The following is an 18,941-nucleotide window of genomic DNA, read 5'->3' as shown; positions in this document are numbered from 1 at the left end:
CCATCCCTTTTTCTGTGCAAGACCCAGAGCGAGGGCTGTGACTGATATTAGGGAGGCTCCAGAGCCAGGAAAATTAAACTTGGTCCTTCAGGGAGAAGGCCATATGGGTGTTTCACAGATCTGGCCAAAGTCATTTATTCATGAGCTGTGAGCCAGCTGGGCCATGGGCCAGGACTTCAGGTACGTAGTCTCATTTATCATCCCAATGATTCTGTGAAGTCAGTATTACCCCTCATTTTATGGGAAAAAAAATCTGGGTTCAGAGAGGTTAAGTTGCTTGCCCAAGGCCACACAGCTTTCAAAGAGAACCTGGAGGCCTCTGCCCACGAAGCACACGTTCCATAAACCCCTGTACCCTGTAGCCTCCCAACACCCTGGCATTTCTACCTGTGTTGGCAAGTGGAATCCAAGAACCCAGGAGATTTAGTGCTAGAAGGTCATTTCTGATAACCTCAGAGATCATTTCATTAAGCCCCAAGGTTCCCAAGCTAAGAGCGGGGAAGGCACGTGTTCATTATCACTCAGGCTATAACTTGGGTCTCCACTTCCCCAGTTCTTCTTGGTCGGCTCTGCAATCCTCACCTGCCCCCCTGCCCCCAGATTCCCTGTGGATTTTAACTACAGGGTAAAATCAGCAACAGGGGCCAGAAGGAGTAGGTGACCTTAGAGAGGGTTTTCATTTCTTTTCCCAAGGAAGGGAGCTGCTATTCTCTCCCCTGATGGCTGGGTAGCCTCATGGGCCCCCTGGACCCCTGGGCCCCAGGATGTTGTGTTCAGGGCACATCATGCCAAAAAGCAGTGCCCATCCTCGGTCCCGGGCCATGTGCTGGGCTGCACCAGAAGGCTTGAAGAAAGGCTGACCTACCTTCCATTCTGGTTACCATGCCGGGCACTTAGGTGGGGCTCAAGAGGGAATGTGGAGGGAGGCCGGAGGGGATGGCTGAGTGGCGGGCAGGGGGAGAGAGGGTGAGGATGCTGTTACCATGCGGGAGCGTCAGGACCCAGGGGCTAGAGAGAACGAGTGGCCGGAGGCTCACAGGGCCTCTGCGGTCAGAAAGGCAGGGTTTGCGAATGCAGCAGGATGTGGGCGTGCTTCTGGTAAAAGTACTCAAACCTGGGTTTTGTTGTTGTTTGTTTTCATTTTGTCGGGTGACCGGGAACTAATCCCTTCCGCATCTCTGGGCCTCAGTTTCCTTACCTGTAAACGCGATCACACGCCTGTCCTGCCCACTTCCCAAGGCTATTCTTAAAGCATCTGGTGCAAGGACAAGCAAGCAGTTTAGAAAAGCCCCTGAAAGGCTCTGTGTGGAACCGGAGCTTCATTATCGAGGTAGAACATTGGCTTAGTGACTTGCAATTAGTTGGTAATAAGCTCCACTCCCAATTTTATCATGCACAGATATTAATTATCTCTGCAGGCCGCCATGGTGTGAGCATTGTTGTTAAGAGGCGGATCTTTGTATGCTTCAATCTCCACTGGCACTCCCCAGCTTTGTGACTGCAGGCAAGTCTCTCGGGCTCTCAGGGCCTCTGTTTACCCACCTGTAAAATGGGGACATCACACGAGCCTGCCTGTCACCCAGCCAGGCTTGGGTGACTGGCTAGCATCAGTAGATGATCCAGCATGTATTTACTGTGCTTCTACGGTGTGGCAAGCGCTGTTGCTGGGCACTGGGAGTATAATGGTGAACACTTTAGAGCTCCCAATTGCCAGAAAGACCCAAGGTCTAATTCCCAAACGATCCCCGAGGAGGGCCCTTGGGGCTGAGATCTACAGCTCGCCTGGAAGTTCCCAAGGAGAAGTGGGGTTGGGTAATGAGGGGAGCACCATGCATTTGTCCTAGGAACAGCAGGGAGCACCCTGAGGAGGGTGGAGAGTGGGGGAGAAGCTGGAGCAGCGCCTTCTTCACCGTTCTTCTCAGAGCAGTGGGCAGGATCGGAGGGTGTTAAGCCCAGGTGGACCATGTTTGCACGCTTCTGTTTTGGAACCATCCCTGTGGGGCAGTGTGAGGAATGGACTGGAGGGACCCCAGAGCTTCTCAGGAGAGGCTGTGGCAGGAGCCGTGCGTGGATGCAGAGGTGGGGCAAGTTCCAGTGAGATTGAGGAGTCGGTGATGGATTGTTTGTGGGGTGTAAGGGAGAGGGAAAGGTCCAGAATGACGGTCGCTTGTGGCTTGCGCACCTGGGCAAGAGATGGGCCAAACTATGGAAGGGTGGGTTTGGAGGGCGGCAGTGTCCTGCGGTCACTTTGGGACGCCTTGCTTTGGTTAAGTAGGGTTGGTAAGGCTTGGGGGGCAGGGGGCAAGGAGATGCTCGGGAGGCTGTCTTCCTTGGTGTTAGGCGGCTGCCCCTAAGATGGGTTTGGGGTGATCCAGGGGCCGTGGGGCGTGCCTGGCAGTGGCAGCCACCTGGCGTTGACGGGTTGATGGTGGGGCTGCCTGGGTTAATGACCAGGGAGGGAGGGTGAGTGAGTGACAGGCCCGTCAGGGGAGCCCGCCCCTTGTACAATGGCCCACATGGTCACCAGAGCTGGCAGGGAAGGGCCTCCTCAGGGTTTGGCTCTGCTCCACGTTGGGCTGGGGGCTGTGGGTAGAGCCTCGCCACCCAGATGTGGGTAGAAGGCAGGGGGGTGGGGGTGGGGGATGAGTTGACTGTTTGATGAGGGCACCTGGTTCCAGCCCTGGCTTTGACAGATACTCACAAGCTGACCTTGAGAAAAACTGTTCACTCGCTCACGCATGTTCCGGGCCCCCAGCTCTGCACGGTGCAGGCGTGACCTCATGGAATCAGGCAGCAGCCCTGTGGGATGGCTACCCTTCTTACCCCGTGTTACAGATGAAGAAACAGCCTTAGAGCCGTGAAGCCTCCAAGGCCACAGAGCTAGCAAGAGGTGGGGCTGGGATTGGGACCCAGGTCTACACTGACTCAGGATCCATTTTCCTCTCCTACACTGCTGGTTCCCAAACCTGGCTGCTCGTCAGAATTGCCTGGAGGGCTTTTTGGACAATACAGAGGCCAGAGTTTTTCCTTTTTCTTTTTGTTTACTGAATCAGATCCCCTGGATCCCCCACAGGGCCAATGTGAGGAGTTGCATACATGGGGGGGAGCAGGGGACCCAGACCCTGAGCCTGCCCCTCCACCCCTGCTCCTGCCTCTTCCCTTTGGCTCACTCTGCTCTGGGTACACAGCCTTGCTGTTCTCAGGGAAGGCCCAGCAGGTTCCCACCTTGCCCTTTGCACTTGCCCTTCCAGAAGACTGCTGCCGGCTCTTGCTGGGGCTTGCTCCTGCCCCTCTCTTCCTTCTGTCCCTTGTTCGAATGTCACCTTCCCGCAGACACCTTCCTAGCCATCCCCAAACCCTCCTCCCCAACCTGCTACTCTCTGACCCACAGATTCTCGACCTGGGCCACACATCCCAGTCACCTGGGATACTTTAAAGTTGCTAATGCCCAGAGACTGTTGGTCTGGGTGAGCCTCAGGCATCAGGATCACAAAAAGCAGCCTGGGATATGGATCACCCCTCCATCCCACCCTTGTGGGTCTTGTCCCTACCTCTCTCCACGTTTGTTTTATTGTCCTGTGTTCTGTTGAGAGTGGAGCAAGGACTCGGCCTATCTTGTACCTTGCCATGTTCCCAACACCTTGACAAGCACCCAGCAGAGTAGTCAGCAAGTACCGGTCCAATGAATGAATGGGATGAGGGAAGCTTGGGAAAAGCTAGCTTGCCCTCTGATAAGTCCTGGGGACAACAGGAGAAATTCAGCTCCTCAGGCATTCACCCCCAGCTCCAGTGGTGCCTACAAAATCCCCCAGGAGCTACAAGACCAGCTTGGGGTGAGGACAGTGGGTGGGACGGCAGGGATTGCTGCAGCCTCCCTAAGATGTTGGGTTTCACGATGGCAGACAGGCTAGAAAGAGCTGGAAGCATCCGGTCTGAGCTCCCATTGTGCAGATGGGCACCCAGGCCTGGTGAGGGAGGGGGCCTCAGCCCAGGCCATGCCTTAGAGGGTAGAGTCTGCAGAAAAAAGCTCCTAGAAGGTCGAAGCTGCTGGAGGCCTCCTTCCAGGCTCAGCATGCTGTGTGACTTTGGCCAAGCCTCTGACCTTCCCTGGACTTCAGTCTCCTCAATCAGTACTTCGGCCCAGATGGTCCCGATCCCTGACGTTTGGGAGTCCCTGCGAGTCCTTCCCTGCGCAGCCAGACCCGCAGAGGGCCTGCAAGGGGTTAAGCTCCTCCTGCTGACTCTCAGGCTGCTCGCAGACAAACCCCCTCCTTCTGACACACACTTGTAGGAAATCAGGCTGGGCGCTTCCTGCCCAGGCGAGGCGGCCTCAGCCGCAGCAGGGGCGGGGAGAGGTGGGGAGCAGGCCGCAGCAGGGGCGGGGAGAGGTGGGGAGCGATGCTTGTGTGTGAGCAAGAGCTCGGGCCGGCAGAGCGGCCTGGAGGCGGGCCAGGGCGCCATGGAGGCAGGGGGCTGCCCAGGTTTGGAACAAAGACCTCACAGGCAGGTACCCTGAGCCTGGGCCGGCGGGCTGGTGCTGGAGCCCAAGAGAGGTAAGGGAGCGAGGCGGGCAGGGGAGGCCGCTGTCCCTCTGGGCTGGCCTGTCAGACTCTCCGGGACAGTCAGGGCACCTGGAGCCCCCCAGCCAGGAAGTTCCAGCTTCAGCAGCTGTTCCTACTTCTCTTAGGGAGTCTGGCCTCCCGGGCCACGGGTGGATTTTTCGGGGGATCTCGTCGAGCTTCCGGGCGCTGGATGCCAGTCCGAGCTCTGATTCTGATCTCTATGAAGCTGGGCACGCGCTGGTCCCTCTCTGGGCCTGCGGCGTCCTCCTCAGCACACAGAGAGTTGGTTCTCAGACTGCATCGAGATGATGCTCGGATGAGGGGCAGGCCAGGAGGCAGCGGGGCGGGGGGGTCCCCACTAAAGAGCGGCCCCCTCTGCCACATGTAAGGGCCCTGAGGGGAGCTCTTCAGGCCAGCAGGACTAGAGCCCGCAGCAGCCAGGGCACCTGCCCTCTTTCTCCGCGGCCTCTGATGTTGGGAGACAGCTGGGGGCAGGAGGGGGCACATCCGGAGGGGGGAGCGGCTGGGGCCTCCTCAAAGGACTAGTTTTTGGCGGGAACCCCTTGAGCACAGTTAGGTCTGTGCCCAGCCAGCTGCTCAGGGAGGGCGGCCGAGTTTGGGGCTCTGAGCTCAGCCTTTTTGGAGGGGCCCAGACACTTGCTATGGGGAGTCTTCCTTCCCCTTCCTCACGTCCTTCCCATTAGTCTGATGGACTTGGTTTCAGAGTCATGGTCCCTGGGTTTGAATCCCCGGGCCGCACTTCCTGTCCACCAGGTCTTGTGAGAGCCAGCCACCTCTCTACGACTCCGTTTTCTCATCTGGGAGATGTCAGGGTCGAGGCGGGAGCGGGGAGGGGGGCCCCCTGCACAGCCCTGGCTGGACTGGAAGGGGCTTCAGAAGGCTTGGGGAGACGAAGGCAGGCTCCATGGCTGTAGTTGGCATAGGACAACCTGAGAGATGGAGCCACAAAGACAAGGGTCCTCATTTTGGAGCGGCTGAGGGGGGCATAGAAGCCCTAGGGGGCGCGGGGCAGACCCACTCGGGAACTGGAGAAAGAGACCAGAAGGGGCTCATAGTCCCTTGAGAGAGCCGGGGACAGGGCCAATGGTGGGGAGAGAGGAGCCATACAAAAGGAGGAGGGAGTAGTCGGTGCTTCCCTGGGCGGGTTCCTCAAGGCAGGGACCCTGAACCTGACAATCCAGTGCCTGGGGGAATTTAGTGCTCACAGGACTTTTTCGGGTTCAGCCCCCAGTTCATACGGCTAGAGCCTTCACCCAACCCCACTGCCTTTCAGGAGCAACCCAGCCTTTGACTGCCATTCAAGAGCCCCTGCCCGTAGCTGTCTGTTCATAGGTTCAGACCTCTGTGCCTTTGCCTATGCTCTTCCCTTTGCCTTTCCCCATTCTTCTCCCCCAAATCCTCTTTGCCCAGCTTAATGCTTCCTTCTTATAACCCTCTATATTGTTACCGACCCCCCCAAGTTGAAACTTTGGGACACTTTGGCCCATTTCAGTATTCCTTGTGTCTTCTAGAGTGCTTGGCACACAGCAGAAAGTCATAGGTGTTTTAAAGTTAATTTGCACCCACTGGGTGTTCAATATACATCTTTGTGACTCTGTGGTGGGTCCTCAGGATGGAGGAGGGAGTTAACAGTTGTGAAGCTGTTGCCTCGGGAGCCATGGTCAACCAGGAACCTCAAAGTTCATTCAGCTACCACCCAGTCCACGCTCACGGGGCAGTAACTCCTTGCAGAAGCCAGAGCAGGTCGTGCTTCCCCCATCTTCCGGTGAGGGGAGGTTCAGCACAGCCGTTGACGATGAAGCAAGAACACCAAACCTGGAACCTGGTCTCTACATACCCAGTGACCTCTCTTTTTCGACCGCCCAGTGAGGGTGTGTCCTGAGGTTGGCACCTGAGTGTGTTTGTTGACTGACCCGCTGACTGGCTGGCTGGGCCCGGGCTCAGTGGCCCTGAGGGCTGTGGCTTGCACAGAAGACAGAGGCCTTGCTCAGGAGAGGCTCCCAGGCTTCAGGGCCTGGGGAGCATGTGCACAACTCCAGCTGGTGACCGCAGCCGCCTCTGCCTCTCACTGGGTTTCGGCGAGGACTGAGTCATCCCAGGAGACAGGATGTTCCTCTTTGTGCACCCAGGGGCCCCTGTGATTGGGCAGCTGGCTTTGCGGCATGGCTAGAAAAAAGCCCTTTAAAAAGTCAAAAAACCGCATGCCTCCCCAGCCCCTTCCTCAGTGATTTCAGGAAGAGAAAAGCAGTGGCCCTTAGCACCTCCCATACCTCCCCAAGCAGCAGGGCCCAGAAGGCCTAGTCCACCCCAGAGGGTGGGGCTTGCCTGGGGCATTTGCTTAAATGCAGATTCCTGGGCCCTATCCCAGGGCCACAGAGTCTGGCTCTCTCTGGGTTGACCTAGGAATCTGCATTCTTAGAGAACTTTTTTTTTTTTAAAGATTTTATTTACTTATTTGTCAGAGAGAGAGAAAAAGAGCGAGCACAAGCAGGGAGAATGGCAGGCAGAGCGAGAAGCATGCTCTTCGCTGAGCAAGGAGCGCGATGCAGGACTCGATCCCAGGACCCTGGGATCATGACCTGAGCTGAAGGCAGACGCTTAACCAACTGAGCCACCCAGGCGTCCCTGCATTCTTAGAGAATTCTTAAGAACACTCAAGCTAAAGGCCCACTGGCAGGGATTCCCGAGAGGGATGCAGGCCCCCCAGAGGATATGGGAAGCAAGGATTAGAGCTTCTCCTTAAAAGATTTATTTATTATTGCATCTTTTTTAAAAAAGTTGTTTTGGATATATTTTTCCTAATACATGTATTTTTCTAATACATCACCATGAGGATGCATTTATGTCAAGGTCTCAAGATATCTGTAGAGCGAGAGAGCATGAGAGCAAATATATGTTTCTGATGAGTGTTATGACAGAAAATGGGAGATTACTGGCCCAAATGAATGATTTCAGATCTTGCTCTGTCACTCACCAGCTGGGTGATCTTGGCCAAGTCACTGCTCCAGGCCAGGCTTTTCCTGTGACCTGCTTCCCTGTTCGGGGTGAGGGCAGATGGAGAACACGCAGGCTGGCACAGAGCAGGCAGGCATCTGTGGTGGGGGTGGTGGGGAGGCCCGCAGGGTGATCTGGGGGCAGTTCTGGGGCGACAGAGGAAGACGGGGTATGGGGGAGGGGACGAGCCCCTCCCCCCAGGCCTGCTGCAGCCAGAAGCCGTGCAGTGTGATTCCTCCCCTGTCCCTACCCCAGCCCTTGAGAAGGCTGCAGCCTTTCTTGTGATGAAAGTTCCCCGGGGAACTTTCTATCCAGAAATAGTTGCCTGCTGACTTTTCTCAACCGTATAAATCAAGGCTCTGACCAAGCCCCGAGTGCTCACAAGGCTGCAGGGACACAGACCTGTCTGTCCTCCAGGGAGGCCTAGGATTATAGACCACTGTGTCCACTGCATGGGGGGAAGAGCCCGGGCCTGGGCTGTGAGGTGACCTGTCACCCCAGCCTTGTCTTGCCCGATGGGTGGCTTCGGGCGCCAGCCTGCTGCTCTCTGGGCCTCAGTTTTCCCACCTGCAGAGTCAAGCTTTTGTATGAGCTAACCCGGAGTGACTATGGGGGACCAGGCCACTGCTCCGTCGGCTGGGCGCTTGGGGAGTGTTGGCCATAGCACGGGGCTGGGAAAGAAAGGCGACGGGAGATGAGAGAGAGCGAAGGAAAAGAGGGAAAGGAGGAGAGGATAGAAGGAAGAAGGTCCCTCTGCAGCCAGACTCTCTCTTCTGGTTCCTTCTCCCTGAGCCTTCAGAGAGAAGCTTCTAAGCAGCAGCCTGGTTGTGCTGTCCTGAGCGTGGGATGCACTGAAGGGGACCCGAGAGGTCCTCCTGGCTCTGGCCACCACCTCTCCTTGCCCACGCTCTGCTGTCAGAGCCCCCAGGCCCTGCCCCAACCCCACAGCCATCGGGGACACCACTGCCGTGTCGCCCCCTCCTGCCGCCATGGTGCCCGGGGCGCCCCTGCCTGGACATCCTCTCTCTCTCTCTCCCTCTCTCTCTTTTTTTAATTTCGGTGAAATTCACATACTATAAAATTAACAATTTCCAAAGGAACCATTCATTTAGTATATGTATAGTGTTGTACAACCGCCTCTTTCCTTTCGATGGCGTGTACCCCGCACAGTGTTTATCCGCTCATCTGTCCATCGGCATTCGGGCCGTTTCCCCCTTTCGGCTTTTGCGAGTAGAGCTGCTCTGAACGCGTGTGTACGGGTGTCGGTTTGAGTACCTGTTTTCAATTATTTGGAGGACTGGAATGTTCTTTTCACCCCCCCCCCCAGTCTGCATTCTTACCCGAGGGGGGTCAGGGAAGGTTCCCAGAGGAAGTAGCTCCTGGACTAAGCCTTGCCTCCTTCTTAGGCCGGCCGTGCCCCCCGCCAGCCCCCGCCCCGTGCTTCCCTGTCATGCTCACCTTGGTTGGTAGTCGCTGCCTGTTTGTCTGCTTCCTCCTGGGCTCATGCACGGAGCCTGGGACACCGTGACAATCACTAACAAACAAGGGGCTCTCGCCAGGGCCGACCTCCTACTCCTTACCCTGTATCTCAAGTAATTTATACGAGTCTTGAGGGAGAGAGGACTTAGGCTCCTGGTTTTGCTAAAGAGAGTGAAGGTGGTGTGACTCACCCAAGGTCACACAGCTTCCTCGGGTTGGAGTCAGGAGCTGCCCCAGGCCTGTCTGATTCCAGCGTTCCTGCTGGTAACCTGCTCGGAAGCTGGGAGGGGACTGGAGGAGTAAGGCTGTCCCTTGATTGTGTTCCCCACAGGCGGCAGGCAGGATGGCCGGTACTGAGAGAAGCTGGTGGTGACCTGGGTGCCCACAGTGGCAGCTCCGTCTCCTGAAGATGAAGTGGCCCAGGTGAAGGGCAGGCTAGGCCCGATGGCCAGCTCCAGGACAGAGGTGCACTGGGCCAAGCTGGGCCTGGGGAGGGGGCCCCAGCGGCGGCGCTGGGCCTGGGCCGAAGAGGAAAAGGATGCCAAGGGGAGCGGGGGAAAAGAGGTGGCCTTTCCCAATGCCACCAGCCCCGAGCTCCTGGAGGACTTCCGGCTGGCCCAGCAGCGCCTTCAGCCGCTGGAGTGGGACCCGGACCCGCGGGCCGCTGAACACCAGGATTCTGAATCAGGAGAGTCTGCAGGAGAGGGTAAGACTGACCCCCCCAACCCCACCCCACAGGGGTGCCCCCTGACCATCCCACCTTCTGGTGGGAGGTGGGGAGTGGAGGGTGTTTTAGCGATTTTTTTAAATTAAAATCCATAAAGCCTATAATTTAAAATTTTAAATGATTTGAATTACATAAGTTGTAATGTTCATTGCAGAAAAATCGGCAAATATAAGCAAAAGAGAAAAATTACTTATTATCCAGATAACTGCTCTTTTCCTTATAAATATGCAAATGTAATATGCATATGGAACAGTACTCTACAAACGCTAGGATAACCTGCTTTTTTGTAACTTAATAGACATGAACATCTTCCCAGCTCGTCGTATGTCCCTCCACAAGTCATTCCTAATGCATGCAAAGCAATTCCATGGGGTGGATAGTCTGTAATCTGGGGCCCAATCTCTTGCTATGATAGATAATACAGAGATGAATATCATTAGTACATCTTTGCACATGTGATTTGATAATAACCTTGGTCATTTAAACTGCTTGGTCCCAGGGTTATGCCCAGTTTTAAGATTTTCTAAAAATCCCAATTAGCAATGACAATGCGGCCATGCCTTGTTTTCTAAAATGAGTGTTTCCTTTGCATGGAGCCCATCTCAGACTAAATTCCTAGTTTTGCTGAGAAGTCCCTTGTCTCTGAATCTTGGTTTGCCCATCTGTGAAATGGGAGCAGTAATACCACTGAGAACAGCACGAGCTTGGTAATGTGGTGCCAGTTGCGCTTACAACATGAACACGAAATGCCCTGACTTCAGATTCTGTGAATCGGGCAGGCCCCCGTGCATGGTGGCGAAGGCAGTAAACTGGAAGCAGATTGTGCCATGACCCAAAGTTCTTTATGCCGGGTCTGCTTAAAGTGGGGCTTGCTCACAGCTACCCACTCAGGAGCCACTTCCAGCCTGTCAGGGAGAGGTAACTGACGTACACTGGGAGGAGAGGGCAGACGTATCCCTTCCTAAGGTCACATGGTAACCCCTTGCTATGACATAATAGCCACTGCCAATGGCCTTTGCCCTTACTGTGTGCCAGGCGCAGGGCTGAGCAGGGTGCAAGCCATGTTTCCTTCTCTCCTCACCATCTTCTGCCAGGTACGAGAGGTGAGCCTCCAATCCAAGTAAGGGTTGCCGAAGAGGGCAGCAACTTGCCCATGGGCCCCAGGAAGGGATCAGAGGGGCCAGGATTGAACCCAGGGATCCCTGGCTCCAAAGCCTGTTTTCCTCACCATGCTGCATGACCCCCACCTGCAGAGACTAACTCGCCAGCATGGCTGGGGCCTTGGTCCCAAGTCTAGGATTGCTGTGAACCACTGCATGATCTTTGGCAAGTTACTTAACCTCTCTGGGCTTCACGTGTGCTGCTGTAAAGAAGAGAGACTTGCTGAAGGAGTTGAAGGATGTAGAGGTGCCAGGGGAAAGGCCACATGGGAGCAGAGAGTGATACAAGGGTGATGACAAAGGTGTATCTGCCCAGAGTGGAGGGTCTGTGTTTGATGGTCCCAGACTGTGTCTCATGAAACTTTGGATCTATCCCAGAGGCTGACATAGGTTCTAGGACAAAGTAGGTACTCAATAAACATTGACTGCATGGATGATGCATAGATATATGCATGAATGGGTGGGTGGGTAATGGATGGGTGAGTGGGTGATGGATAGATGAGTGGGTGGTGAATAGGTGGGTAGATAGATGGATGGGTGGATGGATAGATGGATGGCTAGGTCGGTAAGTGGGTGGATGGATAGGTGGGTAGATAGAGGAAGGGAGAGATGGGTGGACAGTTGGATGTATAGATGGGTGAGTGGGTGACGGATAGGTGAGTGGGTGGTCGACAGGTGGATGGATAGATGGATGGGTGGATGGTTGGATCAATGGGTGAACGGGTGATGGATGGGTACGGGGTTGGAAGGATAGTGAATGGATGGGTGGATGGATATTTTTTGACCATAATGTCCTCCCTCCCTTGCGTCTTTCCTTCCTTCCATTCAGTCAACAAATATTGAGCACCTACTCTGCATATACAAGAGTAAACAAAAACAGAGGGTATCCTTGCCCTCATGGAGATTACAGTGTAGTGGGGGAGACAAATATTAATGAAATGATCATGAAAACAAATGGAAAACAGGAGCTATGGTAAGTGTTTCAAAGTAGAGGTATTCAGTCTTATGAAAACCTGTAGAAGGGAGAATCTGACCTAGTTAGGAGATCTGAGATTTCCCTGATGAAGTCAAGGTTGAGCTAATGCCTGAAGGACAGTTAGGAGTTAACTAGGCAAAGGGAGGGAGAGAGGACCCTGGCAGAGAGATCAGCATGGGCAAAGGCCCTGTGGTTGGAGCAATGTGGCATGGCTAGAGCAGGGAGAGACTGAGGGGGACCATAGGAAAGAGATGGATTTAGGAGAGCTAACGGGGTATGGAGACCCGGATCTTAGGACCATACTCTGTCCTGGGAACAGGAAGATAATGCTGAGTCATCAGATAGAGGATGAAGGCAATAGTCCAGGCAAGAGAGGATGCTGGCTCGAGCAAAGGTAGTGCAGGATTAAGAGCATTAGGTGAGTTTGAGAGCTCTGTAGGAGGTGATCATGACAGGATCAGGGGACAGAATGGATTATGGGGATTGGGTGGAGGTGAGGGGGGGGGGGGGGTGGCCAAGGTGCTGCCCAAGGTTCTGGCTTGTGCAACTGGATGGAATGGTGTTTCCATTTGCTGAGACAGGAAATACTGAGGGGCAACCAGGTTTGAGGATCAGGTTTGGAGGACTGGAGACAACTAGAGGAGGTGCTAGGTAAGTATTTGGCCATATTGGGGGGGATCACTGGGATTCTTGCCGTCACCACAGGATGAGGAAATGAAAGCCCAGGGGGTGAAATGACTCTGGTAATGATACACAGGGACTCCAGACCCGGGATATCCTGAGCAATGACCTGTCTTTCCAGAGTTTGAAGCAGAGGATGTGGACAGCCCAGAAGGTTCCAACTTGCCTCTCAACTGGCTCCCCCAGCAGGATCCTCACCTGGCCATGACTGAAGAGGATCCGGATGAAGCCCTTGGAGATCCTGAGGTGGGGGGAGCTGGAGAGAGCTCCCCAAGATTGGAGTATGAGACTGGTCTCAGCTCAGGGGACAATGGAAATACCAGCCCCAGCGCTCTGGGGTGGGGTCAGGACATGGGCTGGGTGGCCTCTGGCAAACAAGCCAGTGGAGACAAACTTCCAGAACATTCTGAGGACAACCCAACTGTTGACCTCAGCTCTGCAAGGTCCTGGAGCAGTGGGACCGTGAGCCTCGACCACCCCAATGATAACCTTGATTCTACCTGGGAAGGAGAAACTGATGTCCCCCAGCCTGTCGCGCTGGCAGAAACCTTACCGCAGAGCTCCAGCCACCACCTCCTAAACCCAGACACCAGAACTGGAGGAAGTGTTGCTCTGGCAACCCCCACGGAATTCCAGGACTCCTCAGTACCCCAGGCCCAGAGCCTCCAGTGTCCGGCAGATAAGTGGAAAGAAAGTACCAACCTCTCCTGCCCTCAGTTGGGGGACCAAGCCTGGAAACGGACACGGACATCCCCTAAGCCACTCCCTTCTCGATTCACCGGCTCCATCAGCCCCCTGAATCCACCTAGGCCAGGCCGACAAGACAGGCTACCACCCAGGCAGGGAGCCACCGTGGCTGGCCACTCATCTTCTGATGCCTCCAAGTATGGGCGGGGGCAGCTGAACTACCCGCTCCCTGATTTCTCCAAGGTGGGACCCCGCGTAAGGTTCCCCAAAGATGAGAGCTACCACCCCCCCAAGGCCAGGAGCTACAGTGGGCAGCCTCAGGGCCCTGCCAGGCCGCTGATCTTCAAGTCACCGGCTGAGATTGTGCAAGAGGTACTGTTGAGCAGCGGAGAAACCTGTCCGGCCAAGGACCCACCTCCTACACACCCCATCACCAGGGTACCCCAAGAATTTCAGACGCCCGAACAAGCCACCAAGCTGGTCCATCAGCTCCAGGTAAGCTGGACTCATGTCTATAGGCATGTCACCAAGGCACCTGTTGGCCCAGAGTTCGAGGCAGTTTGGATAGGAAGTCTTAGGACTGGGCCAAGAATCCCCTGCTGGTAGAGCAAGGGCTGTACCCTTGCTGGGAACATAGCCCTAAGCCCTTTGCTCAGGAGGAGCAGTGCTTACACTCACGCCCCAAGGAAAATCTGCGTGTGTGTTTGTTTTTAACTTCTACTGTGAGAAATTCAAAACATATGCAAGGCAGAAAATGGTATAATGAACCCCCGGGTACCCGCCACCCCGCCCCCAGCAGCCTTTTTCACCTGTGGCCTCACCTCTTCCCCCACTCACCGTACTGGAATATTTCGAAGCAAATTTCAGGCCTCAAATCGTCTTACCCAGAAATATTTTAGTGTGTATGTCTAAAGATCAGGACTCTCTCTGAAACATCACGATCCCATTAGCATACCTAAAAGCCAACCCCAGTTCCTTAATATTATCCAATATCCGGTCCATGTTCAGATCTCCCCTGTGTCTCATAAACGGCTTGTTTATTTCAGTTGGTCCGAATCACGGTCCAAATGTGCCTTTCAAGTCTCCCCTATCCCACCCCCGTTTTTTTCAGATCTCCTTCTTCCTTTTAGTTTATTTGTTGAGGAAACCAGTCCTGTCCTCTAGAGTCTTCCACATTCTGGAGTTTGCCGACACACCGTCTCGTATCTCTTCCTATGTTCCACTGTCCTCTCCTTGTCCTGTATGTCGTCAGTCTAGAGCTCGAAGCTTTTTTGGGTTGCAACCATCTGCTTATTTCCCCTCCAGACCACCAGCTCCATGCGGGTAGGATTTTTTTTTTTTTTTTTTTGGCAAGAGCATGTCACAGGTGGTTCATCACGGGATGCTTGCTCATCTCTCATTTGTGATGTCTATGACCATCGATGGCCATGGCCTTGATCCAGTCCTCCCTTTGGGGTGACAAAGTGGTAGTATCCTAATGCTATCGTTCCTTCTGCATTTACTTGCTGGAAATCTTCTATAAAGTAAAATTTTCCCTCATCGACTGTTTGGTTACCAAGGTCTTGTTCATGTGGGAAACACAGGAGAAATGCTTGCGTCTGTCCTTCTAATCACCAGTTTTCAGAGCAATGCATCTGTTCCCCGATATCCTTCAAAGACGGCAGGTGCCATTTGTTTTTGCCTTTTCCCTGCCGTGACTTGTTTGATGAAGCTGTTCAGTTTTGTCTGGGGCAAGTAGTGACTCTGAGTACATGCGATTGTGATTTCCAAGTCTTCTATGGGACCCTTGGATGATTCATTCCATCCACCATTAAAATCCCACTTAGGAAGCGCATCCTCCTCAAGCGCTGGGAATAGAGCAGTGGGGAAGACGGATGTGGGCCTCAGCCCACAGAGCTGACAGACGCACAGGGAGTTAGGACGGATGAGCACGTAGTTGCAGTCCTCAGTGACAGGGGTTATGCATCAAGGTAAACCAGCCCAGAGGCCCTCATCCCTGATTTACTGTCAGCGAAGTTAGCAGGCTGTCCTGCGCCTCTCCCACTCAGAATTTGCCCATGGGGGCGTGGGTTGCATGCGAGACTGCAGGGCTCGGCTTAGCTCCCACCTCTGAGCTCTTGCACTCAGAGGAACCCTTTGGAGGCTGGGCTCCCCTGAGGGGTCTCATGGTGAGGGGTATGGGTGCATGACCCTGTTGCTCCCCCTCTCCCGCAGGAGGACTACCACAAGCTCCTCACCAAGTACGCTGAGGCCGAGAACACCATTGACCAGCTGCGCCTTGGGGCCAAGGTACCAGCTGGGGTAGGGTGGCGGTGGGGGCCTGGCCCCCGAGAGATGACACTCCCCCACAGTCTTTGCTCCTACCTCCTGAGACCCCGGGGCTATAGAAGAACCCAATCCTCAGTCTACCACAGGGTCCCTCTGTGACCTTGGGCATTGACCTTGCCCTCTCTGGGCTCCATCTCCTTTATCATTGATGAACTTTGATGTCCTTGAATCCTAGAATCTGGGTTCCCAGGATTTTCACCAGAGCAGCTCTGGGGTCAGACCACTTGGGCTCCGCTCCTGGCTCCATTACTGAGTGGCTGTGTGACCCCAAGCAAGTTTCTTGGGCTCTCTGAGCCTCAAGGGAGTAGCACAGAGTTTCTGCTCGGCTCCTGGTGCTTATTTCCTGGGCCTGATCCTTCCCCAATGTCTCATGCACAGCCTCCCCCCTCACCCCCTGACTGAATGTCCAGTATTGTAGCAGAGGGAGTGAGGAGGGGGAAATCCATCCACACCCATCCTGCTCAGCCCCCACCCTGCCTGGGGAGGAGGCTGTGAATTCTCACTTGGGGCCTTCCCCTTTCTGGGGGTGAGGCAGGAAGTGGGGCCTCTTACAGCCCCTCATGGCTTCCTGCGTCCCCTCCCCCGCCTCTTGCTGCATCAGGCCACAGTGGAGGGGGGGATGGGAGCTGAGGTGCAGAGACGCAGACTTTCCCTCGCCCTTGCCTGGTCTCTCAGGGCCCCCACCTGGCCTGTCCCTGTCGTGCTCCAGGACCCCTCCCCTGCCACAGGTTGCTGTCCAGCCTCCAGAGGCACTTCGGTGAAGTGTCTCCGAGGCAGCCCTGATAAGAAAACGGAAGAAGTCCTGTTCTGGGAGCAGTTCTCCTGTGTCCCCACACCCGTCAGGATGCAGGCAGGTCCCTTCCATCCTGGCCTCCTTGGGTACATCGGCGAAATCCTAGGAGCCAGTGGGTTCCCCCCGATGTCTTAAGGCTCCTTCTAGCTCTCTGAACTCCAGAGCCAGAGTCAGGGTGGGAGGGCAGGGGAAGTTGGGGAGGACCCAGGTGGGGCTTGGTGAGGCGTCCTCCCTGGGGGAACCATGCCCACATGGCTGCAGACTCCTAGAAGTTCCAAGGAGAGAGGAACTGGCCATTAAATCCAAACGCTCAGCTCCCCTGGCTAAGAAATTGGGAATTGGGTCCCCAGGATGGGCAGAGGCTGCCAGAGTTCAAGGTCAGGGGCAGAGCCTTGGAGCATCTCCTCCCTCCCTCTTCTCCTTGCTTCCTCCGAGTGAGTCACTATATGAAAAGCACGTACCAGGGCCTGGCAAATACTTCCAAAGAGATGGGGACTCTTCTTTTGAATATTATTAATATGAAGCTGTTTATTGGGTGCCCATGTGCACCAAGGACAGGGCAGGCGTGGACACCAAGGGAGCACAGCCGGGGGGCCTCCTGTCATGGGTGCTCCCCCAGCCCGGTGGGGACCCGAAGTTTCCCCCTGGGCGGTCACCTTGTTCTGGCTGATGACCCAGACCCATCTCTTGTGTGCGAGAGGAGCATAGGAGGGAAGGTGGGAGAGGCTGGGAATGGTTCAGTACCAGCTCACCCACTCTCACTTTCTGGAAAAATGACTCCTTAGTTTGGGGGTTCTCCTCAAGAGAAGGGTGAGCATAGGTCAGCTAGACTCTTCCAGAAGCAGGATGATTCTCTCCCGGTCCCCCAGTCTCCCCTGCCGGGCCGTACAGGCAAAGCTTACCACCCCAGTGAGCTGAAGAGGACACGGAGCCCGATCAGGGAGGGGATGGCGTGGTCCCATGGGTCAGCCGGGCTTTTCACCCTGTCTCCAGCTCTGTAGACTCCACCCTGAAGACTCAGGAGACCCCGGTGTGGCTTCCTGCTCAGATCCCTTGCCGGGGAGGCCAGTTCATGGAGGCAGAAGTGTTACTGCTCCCTCAGACTAAGCCGGTGGAAGTGGACACCCCAGGGACTTGCTGAGCGCACCCCCCCTACTCTGCTCAGAGCCCAAGGGTGTGGGGGGACCCATGTGGGAGGGAGCCAGGCTGGGGACATTGCCCTCAGGACACCCAGGCCAGCCCGGCAGTGGTGGGCAGCAATGGGTGGGGACCTAGGGGAAAGCGACTGGCATGTACTGAGCAGTAAAAAGGCGTCAGGCCCCAGGCTAAGTATTACCAGGGTCACCTCATTTGATCTGCACAAGAGAAAACTGAGGCACAGACGGGCCGTGGTTTGTTCAACACCCTACAGCTGGTAAGGGATTAAAAGTTGGGGATTAAACCAATGTCTGCCTGATTCCAGGATGGGCGCTCTTTTCCCCACGCCTGGGTGAGCAGGATTTGGGCTCTGGCGCCGGGCATGTGACAGGGGCACAGGGACGAGGCAGAAGACGATGTTATAGTAGCAGCAGTGATAGCGATGTTTACTGAACACTGTCCAGAGTTATTTACCACTGGGGAAACTGAGGCACGGGGAAGCTAAGAAATTTGCCCATCGCTCAACAAGCAGGTGCGAGAGCTGGGCCTTGAGCCCAGCAGTCTGGCTCCTAAGCCCACTATTAACCCCACCTTCTCTAGCAGAACCAGACTAGGCAGTGGTGGGCCCTGCAGCTGGGGAAGCTGGGGGGGGCGTCCCACGGCCTGGCCTGGGGGCACCCCTGGAACCGCACTGGGGGTGGGGGCAGGGAGCCAGGGCTCTCTTCTCTCCCCCAGCTCAGGGCCACAGTTGATGATGATCTCACTGATTTGCTGCCACGCTGTCACCTCCCCCCAGCTGCTGTCCCTGGGCTCAGCTGCAGGGGCATCTGGAAGGGCTGAGGAGACCAGAAACTACCCCAGAAAGAGTTGGGGGAGGAGGTTGCAGAAAACTGCCTTTCCTAAAATGTGTGTTCTGCTGACCACTAGTTGGTCCCAGAGACCCTGATAGAGATGTTGGGGGGGTGGGAGCATGGAGGTTAGTCTTCAGAGGAGTTGGGGGAAACATTTCCTATTCTCTCTACTCCCCTGCTCCTCGCCCCATTCATAAAGCCCATTAGCATTTTAAAGGCTGTGAGAAACCCATCTGTGCAAAGACTAGTCAGTTATTTAACCCTGTGTTGCCCACCCTTGCTGGTCTACTGTTCACTGATTAACCCCCCTGAGGGAGCTAATCCAGCCTCAGGGAGCTCCACAGGACACCCTGGCTTAAAAGGGGTGCCCTGGGGCGCTGGGGTGGGTGCTGGCTAAGTCCAGAGACAGACCCCGAGAGGGAGGGGCCTAAGCAGCTTCAAATTATCTGCACTCACCCCCCCCCTTCCCCTTCCCGGGCCTCTATAAGGGCTTTAGGCTCCTAGGCTGAAACAGTGCTTTCCTGTTGCTCCCCAGGTTGGGCCTT

The 18,941-nt window shown here is 55.3% G+C and overlaps 1 protein-coding gene across 1 annotated transcript in view; it reads left to right on the top strand.

Annotated features, from left to right (window-relative positions):
- Positions 1 to 4,418: 4,418 nt before the first annotated feature.
- AKNA (AT-hook transcription factor) overlaps positions 4,419 to 18,941 on the top strand; it is a 43,087-nt gene continuing 28,564 nt past the window's right edge. Inside the window, 4 exon segments of the mRNA XM_032418850.1 lie at positions 4,419 to 4,553; positions 9,388 to 9,762; positions 12,722 to 13,782; positions 15,502 to 15,576. Of these exon segments, the coding sequence (XP_032274741.1) occupies positions 9,501 to 9,762; positions 12,722 to 13,782; positions 15,502 to 15,576 (1,398 nt within the window). The 5' untranslated portion in view covers positions 4,419 to 4,553; positions 9,388 to 9,500.

This window comes from Phoca vitulina, unplaced genomic scaffold (assembly GCF_004348235.1).
Source record: "Phoca vitulina isolate PV1807 unplaced genomic scaffold, GSC_HSeal_1.0 scaffold21, whole genome shotgun sequence".
In the NCBI taxonomy this organism is placed as follows: Eukaryota; Metazoa; Chordata; class Mammalia; order Carnivora; family Phocidae; genus Phoca; species Phoca vitulina.
This window is presented reverse-complemented; position numbering and strand designations above follow the sequence as displayed.